Here is a 27,375-nt window from a genome sequence, read left to right as displayed (position 1 = left end):
CTTCCTCTCACTCTATCAGCTTTTCCTTCTACTCATTCCTCCCTCATGTGTTTATCTAGCTTCCCCTTAAATGTATCGATACTGTTCACCTCAACCACTCCCTGTGGGAGCGAGTGCCACATCCTCACCACTCTCTGGGTAAAGGAGTTTCTCCTGAATCCCCGATTGGATTTATTAGTGACAGTCTTATATTGGTGGGCCTCAAATTCTGGTCTCCCCAACAAGTGGAAATGTTTTCAACCCTATCAAACCCCTTCAGAATTGGAAAGACCTCTATGAGGCCACCCTTTAGTCTGCACTTAGAGAATAAGAAGCACCTGTCTATTGAGTTGGCTCATTTTTATATAATACCTGCATGAGTCTTATACACAGTGATATTGTTATTATATCATCAGGTTGTGACAGCATGATGGTTATTTTACTAAACTAGTAATCCAAAGGCTTGGGTTAATGATTCTGGGAGCATCCCAGTGCAAATCTCAGCATGAGAGCCGAGAAATTTAAAATTTAAATAAAAAAAAACTAGTCTCAGTTATGATGAGCAGGAAACTACCAGATTGTTGTAAAAAGGAAGCAAGCTGCTTCAAAAATGTCCTTTAGGGAAGGAAACCTGCCATCCTTACCTGGTCTGACCTATATGTGACTCCAGCAATGTGGGTGACTCTTAACTTCCCTTGGAAATGGCAGAACAAAGCACTCAAGTCATCAAGAAAGCAACTCACCACCACTTTCTCGAGGGCAATTAGAGATGGACAATAAATGCCGGTCTTGCCACTGGCAGCCACGACCTGTGACTGAATTACAAATCTGTATAACACATAAACAAGACGGTTATATCCAGTAATAAAGTGAAACTGCCACTCATTCTGGAATTGTCTGTTATGTGTAAATATTGAAGTAAGATTAACGGTCATACAGCAGATCATCAAGAGAGTTTCAGAAATGGTGGATGAAAGATGCTGAGTTGGTGGATGCAGGGTCTCGGGGGGGAAATGCAGTAGTTTTAAGATGACTTACAGCTAGTCCTGCCATCATTATCAGATTTTTCAGGCTCTGCACTATTTCTGCTCTCCCTCTTCACTCAATTGTTCCCTACCTTTCTCATCAACTGCATTTCTGAGGTGCCTTTCACCTCAGGGCATCTCAGAGCAGTGTTCAGCCAATGAATCACGTCTCAAAATGTAGCCACTGTTGCATTGTGGTAAATACGGAAGGTAATTTGCGCACAGCAAGATCCCACACACAGCAGTGTGACAGTGACCAGATAGCTGATTTTCGTGATGTTCGTTGAGGGATAGAATATTGGCCCAGGATAATGAGGAGAACACGCCTGTTCTTTATCACAATAGCGTCATAATCGTTTATATCCATCTGAGAGGGCTGCTGAGGTCTTGCTTTTATATCTTATTTGAAAGGCAGATACCGACAGCACAGCTCTGACTAAGTACTGACCCTCCGACAGTGCAGCACTCCCCCAGTACTGACCCTCTGACAGTGCAGCACTCCCCCAGTACTGACCCTCTGACAGTGCAGCACTCACTCAGTATTGACCCTCCAACAGTGCAGCACTCACTCAGTATTGACCCTCCAACAGTGCAGCACCCACTCAGTATTGACCCTCCGACAGTGCAGCACTCACTCAGTATAGACCCTCCAACAGTGCAGCACTCACTCAGTATTGACCCTCCAACAGTGCAGCACTCCCCCAGTACTGACCCTCCAACAGTGCAGCACTCACTCAGTATTGACCCTCCAACAGTGCAGCACTCCCTCAGTACTGACCCTCCGACAGTGCAGCACTCACTCAGTACTGGCCCTCCAACAATGCAGCACTCAGTACTGACCCTCCAACGGTGCAGCACTCACTCAGTACTGGCCCTCCAACAATGCAGCATTCACTCAGTACTGACCCTCCGACAGTGCAGCACTCACTCAGTACTGACCCTCCAACAGTGCAGCACTCACTCAGTACTGACCCTCCAACAGTGCAGCACTAACTCAGTACTGACCCTCTGACAGTGCGGCACTCATTCAGTCCTGACCCTCCGACAGTGCAGCACTCACTCAGTACTGACCCTCCAACAGTGCGGCACTCACTCACTACTGACCCTCTGACAGTGCAGCCCACACTCAGTACTGACCCTCCGACAGTGCGGCACTCACTCAGTACTGACCCTCCAACAGTGCGGCACTCACTCAGTACTGACCCTCCGACAGTGCGGCACTCACTCAGTACTGACCCTCCAACAGTACAGCACTCCCTCAGTACTGATAGTTGGCATGTCAGCCTGAATTATTGGTTCAAATCCAGGGAGTGGGTATTTGGAAGATGATCAGCAGAGTTCTCTCAGAGAGCAATGGGAGGGGACCCCCAGACCTGTTTGCCTCACATGAACACCGGACCCACTTGGGGCTGCTCCCACCTTTGATTCGCTGTGATGTTTATATGTAGTCACACTAGCCATTGTGTGGGGCCTGAAACAGGAAATGGAGCAGTCGACCTGATGATCGAAACAGAGGCACTTTCGTTTTTCGTTTTATTTCAGTTTCCTCTGTTGCTGCCTCTGACGGTGCCCCCTGCTACTCCCCAATGAGAGTCAGTGTGTGTGGGACCCATACCCCAGTGAGAGTCAGTGTGTGTAGGACCCCTACCCCAGTGAGAGTCAGTGTGTATGGGACCCGTACCCCAGTGAGAGTCAGTGTGTGTGGGACCCGTACCCCAGTGAGAGTCAGTGTGTGTAGGACCCCTACCCCAGTGAGAGTCAGTGTGTATGGGACCCGTACCCCAGTGAGAGTCAGTGTGTGTAGGACCCGTACCCCAGTGAGAGTCAGTGTGTGTGGGACCCGTACCCCAGTGAGAGTCAGTGTGTGTGGGACCCGTACCCCAGTGAGAGTCAGTGTGTGTGGGACCCGTACCCCAGTGAGAGTCAGTGTGTGTGGGACCCGTACCCCAGTGAGAGTCAGTGTGTGTAGGACCCCTACCCCAGTGAGAGTCAGTGTGTATGGGACCCGTACCCCAGTGAGAGTCAGTGTGTGTAGGACCCGTACCCCAGTGAGAGTCAGTGTGTGTGGGACCCGTACCCCAGTGAGAGTCAGTGTGTGTAGGACCCGTACCCCAGTGAGAGTCAGTGTGTGTGGGACCCGTACCCCAGTGAGAGTCAGTGTGTGTGGGACCCGTACCCCAGTGAGAGTCAGAGTGTGTGGGACCCGTACCCCAGTGAGAGTCAGTGTGTGTGGGACCCGTACCCCAGTGAGAGTCAGAGTGTGTGGGACCCGTACCCCAGTGAGAGTCAGTGTGTGTGTGACCCGTACCCCAGTGAGAGTCAGTGTGTGTGGTTGTTCTCTGCCTGCTACCCCCAGTCTCTGAACTCTGATCCCAACTGAGGTGTCTCACTAAAATCTGTTCTTATCTTCCTCTTTCATTTGAGAATTGTTTTCACTTTTGCAAGGCTTGTTCCTCGCTGTGGTTTCTCTGTTGCCATCAGTTCCCTCTTTACTCCCTCTAGAGTCACGCAGCCCCTCAAATACAGACATGGACCAAAATCTCTCTCTGCACCTCCTCATGTGTGTGTTTGAGTGTGGGCTCCCTGTATAGTGGAGTGTGGTGGGGTGAGTAAAACCCTGCCTGGGAGGCAGTAACCTCATTCGCAACATCAGGCTGTTAAGTCAATCTTACCCATGGCAGCTCTTTGTAATTGTCCCAGGACAGGTACAGCACGGGGTTAGATACAGAGTAAAGCTCCCTCTACACTGTCCCCATCAAACACTCCCAGGACAGGTAAGCATGAGGTTAGATACAGAGTAAAGCTCCTCCCCTACCCCAGGGGTGTTCTCAGGTTTTGGGAAGGCATGAGTGGGCTGCTGGGATATCAGAATATCACAGTCGTGAGCTGAGACTGCTCCTGACCTATCATAGTGAGTTGGGTTTCACAGCTTGTCTCCATTTTGTAATCCGGCAGAACCTTAGGGTGAACGATTCGATGTTTGTTCAGAGTGTTTGGTGATCACTGACTGAGCGAGGGAGAGCGCATTGTGATTAGGAACAGGGTGGATGGTTAGAGGGATCAGTAGGGACAGGGATATCACTGGCCCAAAGAACAGAATATTCTGGTTTGAGTAGATTCTCGAGCTTTGGGACCATGTTCTGGTCAGTAGCTATGTTCCGCCAACCTACCGACCTACCCAGAGGCAGCCAGTCGAGGGGCTGATTCCGAGTCCACCATCCAATTAAGGTCGGCAGGCCAATCATTTGAAAGACTGTTTCGCCAACAGTGAGGCATTCCCTCAGTACTGCACTCAGAGTGTTGCCCGTGCTCTGGCCACTGGAGTGGGCCTTAATACCACGATCTTAGGTGGATGTACAAGATCCCACGGCTGTTATTTGAAGAAGAGCAGGGGAGTTCTCCTCAGTGTCCTGGTCAATATTTATCCCATGTAGCACACAGCATTATCACAATGCTATTTGTGGGAGCTTGCTGTGCCCTACATGGCTGCCACATTTCCTAGCTTGTCATTGCTGAGCCTCCGGCTTTAATTACCCTCTTTTTACCCTGTTGGTCCCTTTTTCTCATTAAGTTTGTCCTCTGTCTTTCTGGTTCCCACACACAATTCCTGGTTCCTCCCCCACCAGAGGAGTGTATTGAAGCTGACTGCCTCCTCATCCAGAGAAGAATGCAGGAGATTTGAATATATGATTTCCGTTCAATGGCTCTCACCCCCACCGCCCCCAAATTTCCCCACAGACACCAAATATCTGAGCACCTTTCCAGCCAGAGTTTAGGGAAGCTTAAAATGACAGTCCAGGAGGGATTTGGAAAAGGACCTCGTGCAGGGACTGGAGTTCACTCTGAAGAAGTCATTAACATTATAATGGATGGAAGTACTTGCATTTGTATAGCACCTTTCGTAACACGAGGACAGTGTTATGACAGTGACAGTGAGTCCATTTCGGGAAAGTACTTAATTGGTTGTAAGGTATTTTGAGATGTCCTCGTGTTATGAAAGGTGCTATACAAATGCAAGTACTTCCATCCATTATAATGTTAATGACTTCTTCAGAGTGAACTCCAGTCCTTGCACGAGGTCCTTTTCCAAATCCCTCCTGGACTGTCATTTTAAGCTTCCCTAAACTCTGGCTGGAAAGGTGCTCAGATATTTGGTGTCTGTGGGGAAATTTGGGGGCGGTGGGGGTGAGAGCCATTGAACGGAAATCATATATTCAAATCTCCTGTATTCTTCTCAGAATGAGGAGGCAGTCGGCTTCAATACACTCCTCTGGTGGGGGAGGAACCAGGAATTGTGTGTGGGAACCAGAAAGACAGAGGACAAACTTAATGAGAAAAAGGGACCAGCAGGGTAAAAAGAGGGTAATTAAAGCCGGAGGCTCAGCAATGACAAGCCAGGCGTCAGGTTTGAGTAGGCCTTGCTAGGCCCTGCAGCCTAAGGGCAGGTGCTTTGCATCACCTGCTGCCCGCCTACCTCTGCTGAGGCTTTCATTCCTCATTAACTTTCGGGAATCTGAAACTTTTCCAGTTGATTCAACTTCCATTGCAATGAATGTGACTCCATTGACACAGCTAGTCAGCTCGGGCAGAGTGAAGACAAAGTGGGGGAGGGGAGACACCAGTACTGTCTCGAGCAAATGCACATTAAAAATATAAAACAGGCAAGGGAGCAAACTCTAAACACCAGCTCGTCCTCGACTTGGAAGGAGATGTGAGGATTAAGGGAATGATTTGTGACAAATTATCAAACCTGTGCGGGTTCCTGATTAGGAACTGGGAGCTGAAGTGCAGAGTGAGGGAGGCTCAGAAGCAGAGCACTGTTGAAAACCGGAGAGGAAGTGGGGGTGGTGGGAGGAGGGGGCAGGGGTTTGGAAGGGAGAGGGTCTGGGATGGGGGGAATAGACGGTGAACTCTGTGCATTGCTGAAGATGTCCTCCATCACAATGCAACCTCCTTTCAGTGACTAGGAGCTTTGCTTGCCCTCCCCCATCGCGTTCACGAGTGGCAGATGGCTGTCGGCCTTCTCTGGCAGGATGGGAAAGCTAACGCCAAGCTTATCATTAGTTTCGGGATCAAAGGTCACAGAGCCATCTGTCCCAGACACCCTGCTGTTCGCAGTTCTTTAGTTTTTTTTTACATTTTGGGATCAGGGTGGTGATGTGAATGAGATTTTCCCCTCCAGTCCCACACACACTGACTCTCACTGGGATACGGGTCCCACACACACTGACTCTCACTGGGGTACGGGTCCCACACACACTGACTCTCACTGGGGTACGGGTCCCACACACACTGACTCTCACTGGGGTACGGGTCCCACACACACTGACTCTCACTGGGGTACGGGTCCCACACACTCTGACTCTCACTGGGATACGGGTCCCACACACACTGACTCTCACTGGGGTATGGGTCCCACACACACTGACTCTCACTGGGATACGGGTCCCACACACACTGACTCTCACTGGGGTACGGGTCCCACACACACTGACTCTCACTGGGGTACGTGTCCCACACACACTGACTCTCACTGGGGTACGGGTCCCACACACACTGACTCTCACTGGGGTATGGGTCCCACACACACTGACTCTCACTGGGATACGTGTCCCACACACACTGACTCTCACTGGGGTACAGATACCACACACACTGACTCTCACTGGGGTACGGGTCCCACACACACTGACTCTCACTGGGATACGGGTCCCACACACACTGACTCTCACTGGGGTATGGGTCCCACACACACTGACTCTCACTGCGGTACTGGTCCCACACACACTGATTCTCACTGGGGTACGGGTCCCACACACACTGACTCTCACTGGGATACGGGTCCCACACACACTGACTCTCACTGGGGTACGGGTCCCACACACACTGACTCTCACTGGGATACGGGTCCCACACACACTGACTCTCACTGGGGTATGGGTCCCACACACACTGACTCTCACTGGGGTACGGGTCCCACACACACACTCTCACTGAAGTGCGGGTTACTCACAACAGTCTATGTTTGAGTTAGTGAGTGTTCTACAAGCTATTTAACTGTGGAGCATATCACTTGGACATGGTTTCGCACTTTCACACTCACACAGTATCACTGTGATCACAGGCGGTGACCCAGGCTGCTGATCTGTTGTGAAGATCAGCTGTACAAACACTAACTGCATTGCCCCTTCTTGCCTCCTGCCTGTGATTTGACATGAACTGGGGATTGAAGTTGGGAGTTTCTGTTCTGTGCCACCCTTGTCAGAGAGAGTGTGCACCACCAACCTGGGGAAGTCTTGGGGATGGGTTTCACTAATTGAATTTAGAGAGAGAAAATGAAGTTTATGAATTGTTGAGGCTGCATTGGAAGCTCCTCCTGTCGCTTCAGTCAGAATCTCACTGGTTTAGTGAGTGGTTTGGAAAAGTGTCAACCAAACGAGACTCTTTAATGAGTCTTGAGCATGTTGTTGAGTAAATGAGAGATTTTGCAGGCTGTGTCTATTTTTAATCATTCGCGTGTGTCTGTGATTCCAGGGACAGTGTGTGTGAAAGTGAGCGAGAATTTTCTTTCTCCCCTCCACTCGGACACTGAGCAACTCTCAAAGTCAGCCTGAGTCAGGGTGAGGGATCGAGGAGGTGAGGGGTTGTGGGGTCGAAGGGTTTTGAGGGCTGAGTGAGAAATGTGACGAGTGCCTGTGGCGTGATGGTGTCAGATTAAGTAGATGGTTTGGTGCTGAGTGGAGTTTCAACTCGTGTTTAAATAAAAGACTGACTGTGTGACAGAGTCTACATGGCACCCTGCCCTCCCCTCACCCCCTCAAATCCTGTTATCCTGCCCCATCCCTCCCCACCCCCACACCAGGCTTTCTATCACCCTCCCCCCCCACCAACACCCCATCTTTCCATCCAGCGTCCCCCACCCTGGGATCCCTATCCACCCCCCCAGGCTCTCTATCCACCACCACCCCCACCCCCTGCCCCGGGCTGTTTATTTACCCCTCACCGGGGTCTCTATCCACCCACCGCACCCCACCCCCAGCACCTCCCCCCCTCCCAGTCTTTCTATCCACACACCACCCCCCCCACCTCCCCACACCACCCACCCCTGGGCTATCTATTCACCCCCTCAGTCTGTCGATCCACACACAACAACCACCACCCCACCGCCCCCCCCCCCCAACCCTGCAGTGCTCTCTATCAGGCTTGTACTGCAGCCTGTGCTCAGGCCCTGGGAGATGTTGAGTTTGTGGCGGTCACAGAGGGAGGATCCCATTCATTCATTGGCCAGCTCGAAACTCTTTTATTCCTTTCTTTTTTTTTCTCTCTTTTGTCTGATGCACGTTCCTTCAGATCGAGCTGCCCCAAGACATGGGCCTCAGCAGCTGCTCCTAGCTTCATTACCATGCGCACCTGCTAGCAGCCAGGCTTTTGAGACCTTACACTGGGAGCAGATGATGTAATTTCCCCCACCTCCCCCATTCTCACCAAATCTCTCACCCTCAGTCTCTGTCTCAGTCTCTCACTCTCCCTCCCTCTCTGTCTCCCTCTTACTGTCTCTTTCTCTCTCTGTCTCTGTCTCTCTGTCTCCCTCTCTTTCTCTCCCCCTGTACCTCCCTCTCACTCCCTGCTTTCTCTCCCTCTTTGTCTATCTGTCTCTCACTCCATCCTCAGTAACTAATGAGAATCTCATTAATGCGGAATCTGATGGAATTTTCTGATATGTGTGCTGCATTCAAGAGAAGAGGCTGTGGAACTGATTCTCACGGAGGGATGGGTCCTTATGAAAGTGAATCACACTATACAACCATGCTACATCACACTATAGGGAAGAGGCGGTTGCATAGTGGTATTGTCATTGGATTATTAAGCCAGAGACCCAGGATAATGTGAAGGGGACCCAGGTTCGAATCCCACCAAGGCAGATGGTGGAACTTGAATTCAGTAACAATTGGAAATTAAAAGTCTAACTCATCTAATGTCCTTACCTGGTCTGCAACTGAGTTACTCATCAAACTGCTAAAATTGGGAGAGCTGTCCCACAGACTAGTCAAGCAACAGCCTGGCTCAACAAATCATACCTTACGGACAAAGTCCCAGACACTGCCAGCAGACGTAGTTGTACAGTCAGGAGGGAGTCCTTAACATTGATTCTGGACCCCATGATGTCTCATGGGTAAGGAAACCTCCTGCTGGTTACCATGTACCACCCTCCCCCAGCTGATCCTCCATGTTGAACATTACTTGGCAAGGACGCAGAATGTACTCTGGGTGGGGGACTTCAATGTCCATCACCACAGCTGGCTCGATAGTGCTGCTGGCTGAGTCCTAAATGACATAGCTGCTAGACTGGGACAAGAGGGGAAAAACATACTTGACATTATCCTCACCAACCTGCCTGCCACAGATGCATCTGTCCATGACAGTATCTGTAGGAGTGACCACCGCACAGTCCTTGTGGAGATGAAGTCCTGCCTTCACACTGAGGATACTCTCCATCATGCTGTGTGGCACTACCACCATGCTAGATTTCAAACACATCTAGCAACTCAAGACTGGGCCTCCATGAGGTGCTGTGTACCATCAGCAGCAGGAGAATTGTACTTGACACAATCTGTAACCTCATGGCCTGTCAGAACCTCCACTCTACCATTACCATCAAGCCAGGGGATCAACCCTGGTTCAATGAAGAGTGCAGGAGGGCATACCTAAAAATGAAGTATGAAGCTGTAACATAGAACTACTTGCATGCCAAGCAGCAAGTGATACAGAGAGCTAAGCGATCCCACAACCGATGGATCCAATATAAGCTCTGTAGTCCTGCCACATCCAGTTGTGAATGATGGTGGACAATTAAACAACTCACTGGAGGAGGAGGCTCCACAAATATCCCCACCCTCAATGATGGGGGAGCCCAGCACAATCAGTGCATTTGCTACAATCTTCAGCCAGAAGTGCCGAGTGGATGATCTATCTTGGCCTCCTCCGGAGGTCCCCTGCATCACAGATGCCAGTCTTCAGCCAATTCGATTCACTCCATGTGATATCACGAAACAGCTAAAGGCACTGGATATTGCAAAGGCTATGGGCCATGATAACATGCCAGCAATAGTACTGAGGACTTGTGCTCCAGAACTTGCTGCATCCCTAGCCAAGCTGTTCCAGTACAGCTACAACACTGGCATATACCCGGCTGTGTGGAAAATTGCCCAGGTGTGTCCTGTACACAAAAAGCAGGACAAATCCAACCCGGCCAACTACCACCCCATCATCAGTAAATTAATTGAAGGTGTCATCAGCTGTGCTATAGAGCGGCACTTGCTTAGCAATAACCTGCTCACTGACGCTCAGTTTGGGTTCCGCCAGGGCCACTCAGCTCCTAACCTCATTACAGCCTTGGCTCAAGCATGGACAAAAAAGCTGAACTCCAGAGATGAGGGTGAGAGTGACTTCCCTTGACATCAAGGCTGCATTTGACCGAGTGCGGCATCAAGGAGCCCTAGCAAAATGGGAATCAGGGGGAAAACTCTCCGCTGGTTGGAGTCTTACCTAGCACAAAGGAAGATGGTTGTTGGAGGTCAGTCATCTCAGTTTCAGGACATCACTGCAGGAGTTCCTCAGGATAAGTGTCCTCAGCCCACCCATCTTCAGCTGCTTCATTAATGACCTTCCTTCCATCATAAGGTCAAAAGTGGGGGTGTTTGCTGATGATTGCACAATGTTCAGCACCATTCGCAACTCCTCAGATACTGAAGCAGTCCATGTGCAAAAGCAGCAAGACCTGGACAATAGCCAGGCTTGGGCTGACAAGTGGCAAGTAACATTCACGCCACACAAGTGCCAGGCAATGACCATCTCCAACAAGAGAGAATCTAACCATCACTCCTTGACATTCAATGGCATTACCATCACTGAATCTCCCACTATCAACATCCTGGGGGTTACCATTGACCAGTAACTGAACTGGACTAGCCATATAAATACAGTGGCTACAAGAGCAGGTCAAAGGCTAGGAATCCTGTGGCAAGTAATCCACCTCCTGACTCCCCAAAGCCTGTCCACCATCTACAAGGCACAAGTCAGGAGTGTGATGGAACACTCTCCACTTGTCTGAATGAGTGCAGCTCCCACAACACTCAAGAAGCTTGACACCATCCAGGACAAAGCAGCCTGCTTGGTTGGCACCACATCCACAAATATTCACTCCCTTCACCACCGACGCACAGTGTGTACCATCTACAAGATGCATTGCAGGAATTCACTAAGGCTCCTTAGACAGCGCCGCCCAAACCCATGACCAGTACTATCTAGAAGGTCAAGGGCAACAGATAGATGTGAACACCACCACCTGGAAGTTCCACTCTAAGCCGCTTACTATCCTGACTTGGAAATATATCGCTGTTCCTTCACTGTCGCTGGAAATCCTGGAACTCCACCCCTAACAGCACTGTGGGTGTATCTACACCACTTGGACTGCAGCTTTTCAAGAAGGCAACTCACCACCACCTTCCGAAGGGCAATTAGGTATGGGCAATAAATGCTGGCCCAGCCAGCGATGCTCACATCCCATGAATAAATAATGAATAAAAAAGCCTTGCAATATCACACTTTATCATACTATGTAACCCTGTTATATCATGCTATACCACATTCCAACACACGATAACACACTATATAACCAGATGTCTGACACATAAGGACAGGTGGAGGCCATTCAGCCCCTTGAGCCTGTTCTATCATTCATTAGATCATTGTTGATCTGAACTCCCTTTGTCCACCTTGGCTCCATAACCCCTACTCAGCAAAAATCCATCAGTCTCAGGGCCAATCCTTTTACCAACATCACTATAAAAAATAGATTTTCTGGCCATTTATCACCTTGCTACCTATGGGAGCTTGCTGTGCACAGTTTGGCTGCCCCATTTTCTCAATTTTACTGGCTTGAAGAGTGTCAGCCTGGATTATGGGGTTCAAATCTCAGGAATGAGGATTCATATCCATGAGCGCCTGGGGAGGATCAGTCTGACTGTTTTAGCTCCTATGACACAGTTTGCATCCCGACAATTTTGTTTTAACCCAGAGTGAGGGAGGGGAGGGGACGATGGGAGGGAAGTCAGTTTGAATTGAGTGAGTTGAAAGACAGATAGCTTCCACTTTGCAGCTGAATACAGAGAATAAGCCTTCGCTTCTCTCTCTGTCTCCCACTCTGTCTCTCACCATCTATCCCTCTCATTGTCTTGTGCACTCTCTCTGTCTCTTTCTCTTGCTCTCTCTTTCTCTGTCTTTTGCTCTTCTCTCTCTTGCTCTTTGTCTCTGAGACTGTCTCAGACTCTCATATTTGCTCTAGTCTCTCTCTCACATTCCATCTCTGTATCTCTCTCTTTGACACTCCCTCCCTCACTCTCCCACTTTATGGTTCTCTCTCTCTCAATGTGTTTCACTCTCTCTCTCTCTCTGTCTCTCACTATCTCATACTTTCTCCCTCAATCTCCCACTTTCTCTCTGGCCCCTCTCTCTCTCTCTCTCTCTCTCTCTCTCTCTGTCTCTCACTTTTTCTGTCTCTTACTCCCTCTTTCTCACACTCTCTCCATGGCTCTCATGCAGTCTCTCTCTGGCCTGTGTTTTTACTCATGAAGCCCTCTGTTGGGTAATAAAATTGTCAGCTCGATTAACGACCCACTCCCTTATTTTTCTTTTTGTCTCCGGGATAGCCAATGAGCATTGAGTCTGTTGTCCTCTGGTAACAGATGGTTTGAAGAGGGGCTCATTTCACAGCCGTCTCCCAACACCTTATTGTCCAGGCTGTGCTGCTTTTGTTTTCTCTTGCGGCCTGTGTTACAAGGATGAGCCATTGGCCATGTGTGAATGCTGCAGGACAGTGGGTGGGGGGCAGCCGGTGACTTGTTTTTATTTGATGGGAAGGTGACGTTCGATGTTTGTGCATCAAGCCTGTGAATTCCACCCCGAGAGCCTCGGGGGAGTTTGAAGGTGGCCGTTTGTCAGGAGTTGATCTCTGCACTCGCTCTAAATGATGCATGGGAAATGGCCAGAAACATTTGGCTGTTAAATTGCTTCACATTTCCCTCCGCGTGGGAACGATAGCTGCACCTGCAGCTCTCCAGGATTGTCCTGGAGTCACCAGGAAGGAGCAGCAACAACAACAACCTTCATTCCTGTGACACCCTTAAAGTAGTAAAAGGTCCAAGGGTGCATCACAGGAGTGATTGTGTCAAATATAAAACTTTGGCACTGCGCCACATGAGGAGCTATTAGGGAGAGGTGACCAAGAGCTTGGTTAACTGGGGAGTTTTTTTAAGGAGGAGAACGAGGTGGAGAGGGTTGGGGAAGGGGAGGGGGGAGTTTGTGTGTCGCCTCTAGAGAGGAAATTGCTCGGAACAAACAAACAATGAAAAGCCCAGCTTCCTGTTGCTTTGTGCAGGACGCAATCCTGGAATTACTAAGAGAGAGAACTGATCCCAGGTCACACCTTCCCGATCCTCGACCCTTGACCCTAATTCACAGGGTCACACTTTTCTGACCCTTGACCCCTACCCACATTGTCCCCAGCCGTTGACCTCTACCCACGAGGTCAATTGTTCCTCTCCTCCCTCCCTCAACCTCTGTAACCTAATTCGTACAAAGTCCCGTTCACCCATCACCCCCAGTGATCAACTACATTGGCTCCCGGGTCCAGCAACACCTTGGTTCAAAAATTCTCATTCTTGTTTTCAAATCCCTCCACGGCCTCGTCCCCCACTACCTCCTTCAGCCCTACAATCGCTGAGATCTCTGCACTTTGCTAATTCTGACCTCTTGAGCATTCCTGATTTTAATCTCCACCATTGGTGGCCGTGCCTTCAGCTGCCTGGGCCCCAAGCTCTGGAATTCCCTCCCTAAACCTCTCCGCCTCTCTACCTCACCTTCCTTCATTAGGGCACTCTCTGACCAAGCTCTTGGTCACCTGTCCTAAGCTCTCCTTATGTGGTTCAGCATCAAATTTTGTCTGATTTCCATTACTGTGCCTTGTGGTGTTTTGCCATGTTACAGAAGCTGTAGAAATGCAGCTTCTTACTGCGATCATCTGTTTTGCTGTTATTGTTTGAAATACAATATATAGATGATGTATTTGACCTGGGTGGTAACCAGCTGTTTCCTCTCTCTCTTTCTCTCTCTCTCTCTTTCTCTCTCTCTCTCTCTCTCTCTGTTCTTGCTTTCACCCTCTTCTCACTCTCTCCCTTTCTCACTGTCTCCCGCTCTCCCTCTTTCCTTGCTCCCTCTATCTCACTCTGTCGCACTACCTCACTCTGTCTCTCTGTGTTTCTCTTGTCTGTTTCATTGTTTGTCTCCCTCTATCTTCTGTATCTCTGTTTCTCTCCTTTTGTTCTCTCTATCTTTCTCTCTCTCGCTCTTTGCCTGCCCCTCTTTCTCTGTCTCTCTGCCTTTCTCTCTGTCTCTCTGCCTTTCTCTCTCTCTCTCTCTGTCTCTCTCTCTCTCTCTCTGCCTCTCTCTCTATCTCTCACTCCATCTCTGTCTCTCTCTGTCTCTCTCTCTCTTTCCCCTCTCTCTCTGTTCAGGTGCAGTGCGGGCTATGTTGGAGACCGATGTCAGTTCCCTGACCCGTGCCTCAGCTCACCCTGCAAGAACGAGGGCACCTGCAGTTCTGTTGTACATGGCCAGACTGTGGACTATGCCTGCACATGCCAGCTGGGATTCATGGACCGTCTGTGTCTCACACCCCTCGACAACGCTTGTCTCAGCAACCCCTGCCGAAACGGGGGCAGCTGCCAACTCGTAAACAGCCTGCAGGAGTACAAGTGTCGCTGCCCCCCAGGCTGGGCAGGTAGGTTAATCTGATACACACCAGAAGGGTCTCTGCACTCTAACACTCATTGGGCTATGGGTCACCCACATACTGACTCTCACTGGGGTACGGGTCCCACACACACTGACTCTCACTGGGGTACGGGTCCCACACTCACTGACTCTCACTGGGGTACGGGTCCCACACACACTGACTCTCACTGGGGTATGGGACCCACACTCACTGACTCTCACTGGCTTACGGGTCCCACACACACTGACTCTCACTGGGATACGGGTCCCACACACACTGACTCTCACTGGGGTACAGTTCCACACACACTGACTCTCACTGGGGTACGGGTCCCACACACACTGACTGTCACTGGGGTACGGGTCCCACAGACACTGACTCTCACTGGGGTATGTGTTCCACACACACTGAGAGTGAACACAGACTGTGGTTGGATTGGGAGCCATTGTGGTCAGTGCCACTTGGTTTTGAACTAAATAGATGCTTTATCCTGCTGCCAGGTAAGCAGTGCCAACAGGCTGACCCATGTGCATCCAACCCCTGTGCCAATGGAGGTCAGTGTGTGGCTTTTGAACATCACTACATCTGCAAGTGCATGCCTGGATTCCATGGCCCCATCTGTAAGCAGGACATCAATGAGTGTGGAGTTAACCCCTCGCCCTGCCGTAATGGGGGAACCTGCCTTAACCAGATTGGCTCCTATCAGTGTACCTGTCCACCCGAGTACACCGGCCGCAGCTGTGAGAGTCTCTACGTGCCCTGTTCGCCCTCGCCCTGCCAGAACGGAGGGACCTGTCAGCAGCTGGGGGATGCTCTGTATGACTGTACCTGCCTCCCAGGTAAGTGTCTCGCTGCCTGCAGTACTGCTGCACCAGCCCATGCATCACCTCTCTGCCAGTCCGTGATCTAAACATGTGCTTAATGTATAGGATAGCAGATACCCGGGAGTGAGTTACAGACTGGAATCTAATCGAGGGGTTCAGGGTGGTTTATATATAGAATAACAGATACCCGGGAGTGAGTTACAGACTGGAATCTAATCGAGGGGTTTGGGGGGTGGGTGTGGTTTATATGTCGAATCGAAGACTAGCTTTGAGAGGAGACAAGTTTAATGTTTGAGAATCTGTGTTGTGTTGGAGTGATTGTGGGGAATGGGGTGGATCCTGTCATCCCAGTGCTCTGTGGCTGAAGCTGCTAATCTCAGAGGAAACATCTGGGCAGCTGCCTCCTGTCCCGTCTCCAGCTGCCGTCTGAGCTGGGTACCCTCCCCCCACCTTCCCCCTCCCCCCACCTTCCCCCTCCCCCTATCTGTCCCACACCAACCCCCCCCCACCCATGGTTACGGGTTCAGACAGTGTGAAACATTGACCAGTGTGGCAATGGGACAGGGAGATTCAGTCACAAACGTTTCTTGCTTTGAGAGCAGCAGCTGCTCAGCAAAGGGAACCTGTCTTGTTTATTTTCCAGCCTAAAGTTTTGATAAACTCTCTTGTTTATCTGCCCAACCCCCAAAATTCATCATAAAGAGGCACTTTCATTTAATATAAAATCCTTTTCTCTTAATTTTCACCCTGTTCCCAATGAGCACGGAGGGAGGCCATTCAGCCCATCGTTCCTGTGCTGACTCTTTGACAGAGCTATCCAAGTGATCCCACCCACACCCCCATCCCCTCATTCTTTCTCCCCGTAGCCCAGGCAAATTTCACTTTTTCAAGTATTTATTTTCTTTCCGTTTGAAATTTATTACTGAATCTGCTCCTACTGTTCCTTCATGTAATAGGTGCTCTGTAAAAAAAAATGTTCCCTACCTCCACTCGGACACTGAGTGACTAAGGTCAACTATAAACCTTCCTGACTGAGGCTTGTTGGAGTTGGCTGTCCTGTGACCGCACCCCCCGCACACCTACTCACCTTGGCCATACTTCCATGCTTTCCTTTCTTCCAGCCTCCCCGACTATCCCAACGCTCCCTGGGCCAGCTTCAACTCGCTCAGCTTCAACCTATCCGAAACTTACACCGAGCCCTGTTCACCTGTCACCCCCCCTGTGCCCACTGACCTACACTGGCACCCCCTCCAGCGAAACTCCCATCCTTGTTTTCAAATCCCCACCCCCTCCCCATCCCTGGAATCTCCTCCAGCCCCGCATCCCTCCAAGATCTCTGCGCTCCTGAGCATCATCCCCCCCGCCCCCGATTTTAATCATACCACCATTGGGGGCCATGTCTTTAGATGCCTGGGTCTTAAGCTTTGAAATTCCTTCCCTGAACTTCTCTGCCTCTCTCCTCCTTCAAGACACTCCTTAAAATGAGCAAGTTTTTGGTCACTTGCCCTCATATTTGCTCTTGTCCCTCGTGTCAAATGTTGTTTGATAACACCACTGTGTGAAGCACCTTGGGACATTTTTATTGCTTTAAAGGCGCTATGTAAATCTAAGCTTTTGTTATTGTTGTTGGCTAGCTTTGCCGAATTAGAATTGAAGGAAATCCGCTCTTCTGAGATAACAGTTTTATTGAAACATTTTACGGGAGTTGATGTTCAAAGCCGGTGGGGGGGAATAATACTGGACAGAGAGAAATCTGTTTAAGAAGATTCAGTGATTTGATGGGGTCGACAGAGAGAAACTAGCTCCCCTGGTTTCGGTGGATAGCGGGGTGGGGGGGCGGAAATCCAGAACAAGGGGGCGGAACCTTAAAACGAGAGTCAAGCCGTTCAGGGCTAATGTCAAGAAGCACTCCCTCACACGCAGGGAAATCTGGGAAGGGAAATCACTCTCCCCACAAAAGCTGTTGAGGTTGGTGGGGTGTTGGGGTGTGGTAGGGGTGGCAGGGGGTGGTGGTGGGGGGTTGTGAGCTGACTGAAAATTTCAATAGATTTTTGTTGGGCGAGTATTTAGAACCAGGGTGGGTCGAGTTAAGGTGCAGATCAACTGCGATCAAATGGTAGAACAAGCCTGGTGTTTGTCTGTAGCAGGCTTGATGGGCTGAATGGCCTCCCCCTGTTCATATGTTCCTAGAACGAGAAGGAGATATGATCTCAAAAGTGATTGCCTATTGTGGGGTGGGGGGGATAGTCAGGCAGGAGCCAGGTGGACTCCAGTTGAGAGAGAGGGACAGGAACTGAGGGACAGAGCTGAGTTATACCAACCCACAGCGAGGAAGGTGTTTGAACATTTCAATCAAAGGTTAAATATATAAATCGCAGGAAGTTTGGGCTTTGACAATTTAACTTCCTGTTTCTGAGCTCTGTGGATAACAGTTTCCTGTTAGTAACAGACCCAAATTATTATTCCCTTACGAGCTGAAATTAAGTTTAGTTTTAAATCTCTTGATTTTTAATATTTAATCTGTCTGTTCTGAAGAAACCCAGAGTGTATCTGAGGTGGAGATAGTTCGGGAATCTTTCACACAGTCTCTAGGCAAGGAGCGGCCTAGTGGAACAAGTGAAGCCTTCTTTGGGAGAGCTGTATAATCAGCTGTACCCAGCTTCCTTACCTTGTTCCTGGCTCTGTCTGATTCTAACTTTAAATACACACACACACAAATAAAACCGGAAACTTCTGTAAATATGCTACGAGTGAGTCGGTCTCTGGGAGAGAAAGGTCAATTTAAATCAAGACATATTTACAGAACATGAATCTGCATATTCCCTCATGCAAGCCCTTTTATGAATTCATTAATGGGATGTGTGCATGGCTGGCAAGGTCACTTTTATTAGCCGGATGACTGATTGGCTTGCTAGGCTAGGCCGCTTCAGATCAAGGTTAACGGTGATGGGACTGGAGCCACACATCGGCCTGTCTGGGTAAGGGTGGCAGGTTTCCTTGACAGGGCAGATGCTGAGAGATTGTTTCCCCTGGCTGGGGGTGGAGGGGGGAGGGGGTCTAGAACACGGGGGCACAGTCTCAGAATAAGGGGTCGAACATTTAGGACTGAGCAGAGGAGAAATTATTTCACTGAGAGGGAGGTGAATCTTTGGAATTCTCTACCCCAGAGGGTTGTGGATGCTCAATCATTGAGCATGTTCAAGACTTGAAATTGGTAGGTGTTTGAGCACTGAGGGGATTAAGGGAAATGGAGACTGGGTGGGAAAGTGAAGTTGGAATAAAAGATTAGCCTTGATCTTTGGTGAAGCTGGTTCAAGGGGCTGAATGGTCTCCTCCTGCTCTGATTTATGTTCTTACGCAAAACTTGGGGCAATCAATATTCATAGTCACTGATCAATCCAATTGGAAATTCAGGAGAAACTTCTTCACCCAGAGAGTGGTGAGAATGTGGCTGAGGTGAATATTATAGATACATTTAAGGGAGAAGCTGGATAAACACATTAGGGGGAAAGGAGTAGGAGGATATACAGGGCAGGGTTCGATAAGAAGAGAAGTGGGAGAGCCTTATGTGGACCAATTAGTCCATATGGCCTGTTTCAGTGTTGCAAATTCAATTTAGCGCCGATTTAATCCAGGAAAGCCATGATTTGACCCAGTGAGGAGCTGGAGTTTGATGCATGGTGTGTAACCGAGTGCTGCTAAGTGATGGTTTTATCTTTCTGACAGGGTTTTCTGGTCAGCACTGTGAGGTGAATGTCGACGATTGTGTTGACCATCACTGTCAGAATGGAGGGTTGTGTGTGGATGGTGTGAACACCTACAACTGCCAGTGTCCTCCGGAGTGGACAGGTAAACACTCTGATAGATCAAGCTACCTGGGCCATCACCATGATTACTGCTCCACAGTCTCCCCGATCGAAGTCTCCTAGCTTTGTCCGAGAGAAACGATGCTTGCTCTCCAACAAAAGGGTCTTCTCTGGACAAGGACCCCCTCATTAGTTAATGTCCTCTGAGGGAGACTGTCTGCGCTGCTCTAATTCTGGCCTCTTGACTTGACCATCGCTGATTTCCATCGCTTTACCATTGGCGGCCGTGCCTTCAGCTGCCTGGGCCCCAAGCTCTGGAATTCCCTCCCTAAACCTCCCTGTCTTTCTCTCTCCGTCTTTTCATTTAAAACGTTTCCAAACCGTCTTCCTTGACCAAGTTTTTGGTCACCTGTGGTTACAGTTTGTTTAATATATGTTCCTGTGAAGTGTCTTGGGATATTTTACCACTTTAGAAGTGCTATATAAATGTAATTGTTGTTGAAAGCTTCCCCCCTACCCAAGTCAAAAGGCGGGGGGCGCGGTGGGGGGAGGGGGGTGCGGTTCTGAGGGCAGGAGTCATCTTGTTTTTCATGATGACCCATCTTTTCAACCTTTCAGCCTCAGGCCTTTTCCCCTCGCAAGAGGTCCTCAGTGCAAGTTCAGGAACTGCAATGAGATAGTCGCCCATGGAAGCCATCACAGTTCTCATCTGAAGTCCACACCGTGTGGAGGTGGGGGTCACTGGCAGTGATCGGGAACAGGAAACCTGCCGAAACCTGGGCTGGAATCCAATTGCTCTGCCCCTTCCCGAGCCCAGGGGAGGCCGCAGGAGTTTGTACCATCTCCCCAGCCTCCCACTGTTTAGATGGTGAAGATACTCACTCAGTTGTGAGCAACAAAAGAGGGAGTTTAGTGGAAGGTAAATGATTGTTTAAGAAGTTGGTTTTGTCCTCTCCCCACAGGTCAGTTCTGTACTGAGGATGTAGATGAATGTCAGCTGCAGCCCAATGCCTGTCAGAACGGAGGGACCTGCCATAACACTAACGGTGGCTATAACTGCGTCTGTGTCAATGGGTGGACCGGCGATGATTGCAGCGAGAACATCGATGACTGTGCTATCGCGGCCTGCTACAGTGGGGCCACATGCCATGACCGTGTTGCCTCCTTCTACTGCGAGTGTCCTCATGGCAGGACAGGTAAGAATGGGATGTGGAACCCATAAGGTCACCACCTCTGACCTTTCACTGCCTCTGACCTTTTGCCGCCAAAGATCTTTTACTGCCTCTGACCTTTCAACACCACTAACCTTACACCACCTCTGGCTTTACACCACCTCTGACCTTTCAACACCACTGACCTTACACCACCTCTGGCTTTACGCCACCTCTGACCTTTCAACACCACTGACCTTACACTACCTCTGGCCTTACACCATCTCTGACCTTAAACCACCTCTGACCTTAAACCACCTCTGACCTTACACCACTTCTGGCCTTACACCACCTCTGACCTTACACCACCTCTGACCTTACACCACCTCTGACCTTATGCCACCCTCTGATCTTTTGTCATCTCTGACCTTACAAAACCACTAACCTTTTACATTATCTATAGGTGTGCAGAATTGTATTTTGATGGAAAAATAAGGAATAATTACACATATTCCTGGGAAATTAAGAGTTTAAACGAGGTAAAGGGTCAGAGGGATCTGGGGGTACAGATACACAAATCACTAAAAATAGCAACACAGGTTAATAAGGTCATAAAAAGGGGGTTCATTTCTTGAGGGATGGAATTGAAAAGCAGAGAAGTTTGATTGAACTTGTGTCGAACGTTGGTTAGACCACACTTGGGGCGTGGTGTACAGGTGGTCTGGTCTCTATATTGTACAAACAATGCAGAGGCACTGGAGAAGATCCAAAATTGATTGACAAGGATGATACCAGAACTGAGAGGTTACAACTGTCAGGAAAGACTGAACAGGCTGGGGTTCTTTTCTCTAGAAAAAAGACGGCGGAGAAGTGACCTGATCGAGGTCTTTAAATTAAGAAAGATTTTGAGAGGGCAGATGTAGAGGACATGTTTTCACTTGGGGTGGAGACCAGCCTGAGGTATAATAGACCGTTTCTGTGTTGTAACATTCGATGTAATGCCAACATTTTGAGAACTGGTTACATAGGTCATTGTTGGAAATGACAGTTAGAGAACAGGTTGGGTACAGGGATTCAATTGGGGGGATAAAAACTAGCAGGCTGGAAGGGCTGAATGGCCTCCCTGTGTGAGGTATTTTCTCTCTATTGATCCTCTGCCTTGTTTTTGTTATGTAGGGCTGCTCTGTCACCTCGACGATGCGTGTATCAGTAACCCATGCCATGAGGAGGCAAACTGCAGCACGAATCCTGTCAATGGCAAGGCCATCTGCACCTGTCCAGTCGGATTCTCAGGGGCTGCCTGCAAGCAGGATGATGATGAATGCTCTCTAGGTAACACAGGAACTTGTAACTCCTCCGCGCCATCATTTGTTTTGTTTATTTTCCTCTCGTTGCCAACTCCCTGGGGACATTGGGTAACACTACCTCTCATCTCCGAGTCAGAAGGTTCAGTCCAGAGCCCTGGGTCATATAATCCAGGTTGACGCTCCCTGTGCAGCACTGAGGGAGTGCTGCACTGTTGTACGGTCAGTACTGAGGGAATGCTGCACTGTTGTACGGTCAGCACTGAGGGAGTGCTGCGCTGTTGTACGGTCAGCACTGAGGGAGTGCTGCACTGTTGTACGGTCAGCACTGTGGGGGTGCTGCACTGTTGTATGGTCAGCACTGAGGGAGTGCTGCACTGTTGTACGGTCAGCACTGAGGGAGTATGCACTGTTGTACGGTCAGTACCAAGGGAGTGCTGCACTGTTGTATGGTCAGTACCGAGGGAGTGCTGCACTGTTGTACGGTCAGTACCGAGTAAATGCTGCACTGTTGTACAGTCAGCACCGAGGGAGTGCTGCACTGTTGTACGGTCAGTACCGAGGGAGTGCTGCACTGTTGTACGGTCAGTACCGAGGGAGTGCTGCACTGTCGGAGGGTCAGTACTGAGGGACCGCCGCACTGTCAGAGGGTCAGTACCGAAGAAGTGCTACGCTGTTGGAGGGTCAGTACTGAGGGAGTGCTGCACTGTCGGAGGGTCAGTACTGAGGGAGCGCTGCACTGTTGGAGGGTCAGTACTGAGGGAGTGCTACACTGTCAGAGGGTTAGTACAGAGGGAGTGCAGCACTGTCAGCACTGAGGGAGTGTTGCACTGTTGTAGGGTCAGTACTGAGGCCGCACTGCACTGTCAGAGGTCAGTACTGAGGGAGCGCTGCACTGTCGGAGGGTCAGTACTGAGGGAGTGCTGCAGTGTTGAAGGCTCAGTACTGAGGGAGGGTCCATTGTGTGGAGGGGATTGTGTATAGAGGGAGGGTCTCTGTGTGTGTGGAGGGGAGTGAGTGTTGAGGGAAGGTCTCTGTGTGTGTGGAGGGGAGTGTGTATTGAGGGACAGTCTCTATGTGTGTGGAGGGGAGTGTGTATTGAGGGACAGTCTCTATGTGTGTGGAGCGGAGTGTGTACTGAGGGAGGGTCTCTGTGTGTGTGTGGAGGGGAATGTGTATAGAGGGAGGGTATCTGTGTGTGTGGAGGATAGCGTGTATTGAGGGAGGATCTCTGTGTGTGTGGAGGGGAGTGTGTACTGAGGGAGGGTCCATTGTGTGGAGGGGAGTGTGTACTGAAGGAAGGTCACTGTGTGTGTGGAGGGGAGTGTGTACTGAGGGAGGGTCCATTGTGTGGAGGGGAATGTGTATAGAGGGAGGGTCTCTGTGTGTGTGGAGAGGAATGTGTATTGAGGGAGGGTCTCTGTGTGTGTGGAGGGGAGTGTGTATTGAGGGAGGGTCTCTGTATGTGGAGGGGAGTGTGTATTGAGGGAGGGTTTCTGTGTGTGTGGAGGGGAGTGTGTATTGAGGGAGGGTCTCTGTGTGTGTGGAGGGGAGTGTGTATTGAGGAAGGGTCTCTGTGTGTGTGGAGGGGAGTGTGTATTGAGGGAGGGTCTCTGTGTGTGTGGAGGGGAGTGTGTATTGAGGGAGGGTCTCTGTGTGTGTGGAGGGGAATGTGTATAGAGGAAGGGTCTCTGTGTGTGTGGAGGGGAGTGTGTATTGAGGGAGGATCTCTGAATGTGGTCTGTTTGCCTGTTTTCATCACTTGAAAGTTCTCTGATATCACCCGCAGGTTCCAACCCCTGTGAGCATTCAGGGAAGTGCATCAATACCCTCGGCTCCTTCGAGTGTCTCTGCCAGCCAGGCTACCATGGCCCTCGATGTGAACTGGACATTAACGAGTGTATGTCCAGCCCCTGCCAGAATGACGCTACCTGCCTTGACCTGATTGGAAAGTTTCAGTGCATTTGCATGTCCGGTAGGTCCTGAGGATGATGGGATTAGAGTGACACAAGGACTGGGAGCAGAGAGTAGGGTGAAAGGTTGTTTTTCTCAGACTAGAGGAAATATACAGGTGGGGTTAGGGGTCAGTATTTGCAGCATTGCCCTTTCTGATACTTATTGCATTCAAAAATGTAACAGACAGTAAGGAGAATAGTAACAGACTTCAGGACGACATAGACACACTAGAGAACGCCCTTTACCTGACTCCAGTCCCACATCAATGTGGTTGACACTTACATGCTCTCTTCTACAGCTCAGTTTGTATCAGAGCTACACTAGTTACAGGTTGCACAGATTGGGATTGTATTTCCTTGGGTTCACAAAATTAAGGGGTAATCAGACCAAGATGTTTAAGACGGTTAAAGGATTCAATAGGGCCGATAGAGAGAAACTATTTTCTCTGTTACGGGGGAATCCAGGTCAAAGGGGGCAGAACCTTAAAACGAGAGCCAGGTCGTTGTGGGGGTGATGTCAGGAAGCACTTCCTCACACACAGGAGAGCGGGAATCCGGAACGCTCTTCCCTGAAAAGACCCTGATGCTGAGGGACGATTGATTCAAGAATGAGATTGATCGATTTTTTTGTTGGGTGAGGGGATTAAGGGTCACAGGACCAAGGCAGGAAGGTGAGGTTGAGATGCAGATCAGCCACCATCTAATCGAGGGGCAGAATGGCCTCCTCCTGTTCCTACAGATGTGATGAAAAGCGATTTTTTTTTTGTGTTGTTGTTGCTTCTGAGGTGAAAAAGGGTGAATTGCGAGTTCCAAGTTCCCCGACAAATTCTTCAATTGCAGGTCAGGGGAGATTTTTCCTCTCATTGTCCCTGACCCCAAAATATCAGCCAACTAAAATCTATCCATGCCACCCTGAAATCTCCAAATGAATGCCCAGCGTTAGCAGCTTTTTGATGGAGAGACCTTCAGCTTTCCACTAGCCTCAGTGTGAAAAACATCCTAGTCCCCTATACTGATAGAAACAGTTAATTCTGTGTGTTTTAAAATTGCAGGATATGAGGGAATCTTCTGTGAAATTGATATTGATGAATGTGCCAGTAATCCATGCTTAAACAAGGGCAACTGTGTCGACAAAATCAATAAGTTTGAGTGCGAATGCCCCTCAGGTAGGTGCCAGTGTTCAATAAATCTTCACCCTTTTGCCTGGGTACTCTGAGCTTGGCTGCTTATTAATCCCGGCCTGCGGGCAGGCTTTATTTACCAAGATGTGGCCTACATTCACTCCTATCCTTCAGCCTCTGGGATAATCTGTCTGTTGCCAGAATGATTGTTCTCACAGCAACTGAAGTCCAGGAGAGTGAAATTAACATTAAAAAAATCAACTCCGTTCATTTCGCTAATAAAATGTCAGAGCGCGTCTGGCAGTGCCAAGAATTGGAGCCTCTGGAGATAATTATTATGGTGGCACTCAGCGCTCGGATTTTCCATCTTTTATTGGCTTGGGTGCAACTTATTTACACTTCATTTTTAACATGGGTTTTCCCATCCAGTTCCACACATGCCCCCGCCTAACAAAGACACTGCCTCTCACTTGGTACGGGTTCCACACACACTGACTCTCAATGGGGTACAGATCCCACACACACTGACTCTCACTGGGGTACGGGTCCCACACACACTGACTCTCAATGGGGTACAGATCCCACACACACTGACTCTCACTGGGGTATGGGTTCCACACACACTGACTCTCAATGGGGTACGGGTCCCACACACACTGACTCTCACTGGGGTGCGGGTTCCACACACATTGACTCTCAATGGGGTGCGGGTTCCACACACACTGACTCTCAATGGGGTATGGGTTCCACACACACTGACTCTCAATGGGGTACGGGTCCCACACACACTGACTCTCACTGGGGTTCGGGTTCCACACACACTGACTCTCAATGGGGTACGGGTCCCACACACACTGACTCTCACTGGGGTGCGGGTTCCACACACATTGACTCTCAATGGGGTGCGGGTTCCACACACACTGACTCTCAATGGGGTATGGGTTCCACACACACTGACTCTCAATGGGGCACGGGTCCCACACACACTGACTCTCAATGGGGCACGGGTCCCACACACACTGACTCTCACTGGGGTATGGGTTCCACACACACTGACTTTCAATGGGGCATGGGTCCCACACACACTTTCTCTCAATGGGGTACGGGTCCCACACACTGACTCTCACTGGGGTACGGGTCCCACACACTGACTCTCACTGGGGTACGGGTCCCAATCACTGACTCTCACTGGGGTACGGTTCCCACACACACTGACTCTCACTGGGGTACGGGTCCCACACACACTGAATCTGACTGGGAGAGGGGGCCATTTGTTTGATGAAGAAATGTGTGTGTTCAAGAATAAAGTGACGGTTTTGAATGGAGTCTGTGACAGGAGCTTTGAGGTTTTCTGGTTGTCAGAATGCTCAGTAACCATAGAAACCCACCGCCCACAACACACACACACACTCCACACACACACACACACACACACACATACAAACACACACCACACACACACACACACACAAACACGTGCACACAAACACACACACACCACACACACACACAAACACACACACACACCACACACACACATACAAACACACACCACACACACACACACACACACACACACACACACACACACACAAACACACACACACACACACACACACACACACACACACTGACTAACCCCATTTCCTGGCCAATATCGTGAAACTCCCCCCAACATCTCCCAGTACAACCAACTGTCCCACCCCAACTACCCATCACCTCTCTCTCCCCCCGCCATTGGCCTGTCTTTCATTAATCCTCCAGCTGGATCGCAGGTTCCTGTCCGCTCTCTGCTGATCACTCGGTCTGTTTAACTCCTCAGGATTCAATGGGAATTTGTGTCAGATTGATGTGGACGAGTGTGCGAGCACTCCCTGCCAGAACGCAGCACGCTGTGTGGATGGGCCCAATAAATATCACTGCGAATGTTTGAAAGGTCAGTGCTGCTCTTCCTGCTACTCACTCTCCTCTCTCAATCCCCTGTTCTCCTTCCCTCACTCCAGCTCATTCTCTTCTCTTCCTTGCCCTCTCTCTGGCCTCCCCTCTCCACCAACACTTTTCCTGGATTTTCACATCCCAATCCCAGCTTCACCACATCACCAACGCTTCAGGTTCCTCCTGTTTCCCTGTTCAGTGTCGGACACGCTCAGCTCCTCCACTCTTCACTCGATCCTTCAGTTTAATAACAATCTTTCTGATTTAGAAAGGTATTTGTTATTCTCGCAGTGACACTCTGTTCACCAGAGTTTAGAAACTCATTCATCAGTAGGCCATCAACGTGTGTGTGTGTGTGTGTGAGAGAGAGAGAATCTCCCTCTCTCCCTCCTTCTCTCCATTTAACACTCTGTCCCTCTCCCTCCCTCCCTCTCTTTCCCTCCC

At 49.8% G+C, this 27,375-nt stretch overlaps 1 protein-coding gene across 1 annotated transcript in view; it reads left to right on the top strand.

Annotated features, from left to right (window-relative positions):
• Positions 1–27,375, top strand: part of LOC121280840 (neurogenic locus notch homolog protein 1-like) — a 100,436-nt gene that overhangs the window by 24,968 nt on the left and 48,093 nt on the right. The window contains exons 3-10 of the mRNA XM_041193116.1: positions 14,576–14,841; positions 15,336–15,674; positions 19,386–19,508; positions 20,428–20,661; positions 21,793–21,948; positions 23,710–23,895; positions 24,928–25,041; positions 26,819–26,932. Coding sequence (XP_041049050.1) covers positions 14,576–14,841; positions 15,336–15,674; positions 19,386–19,508; positions 20,428–20,661; positions 21,793–21,948; positions 23,710–23,895; positions 24,928–25,041; positions 26,819–26,932 — 1,532 coding nt within the window. The remainder of the gene's footprint in view (positions 1–14,575; positions 14,842–15,335; positions 15,675–19,385; positions 19,509–20,427; positions 20,662–21,792; positions 21,949–23,709; positions 23,896–24,927; positions 25,042–26,818; positions 26,933–27,375) is intronic.

The sequence above is a fragment of the Carcharodon carcharias genome, chromosome 8 (assembly GCF_017639515.1).
Source record: "Carcharodon carcharias isolate sCarCar2 chromosome 8, sCarCar2.pri, whole genome shotgun sequence".
Classification (NCBI taxonomy): domain Eukaryota; kingdom Metazoa; phylum Chordata; class Chondrichthyes; order Lamniformes; family Lamnidae; genus Carcharodon; species Carcharodon carcharias.
This window is presented reverse-complemented; position numbering and strand designations above follow the sequence as displayed.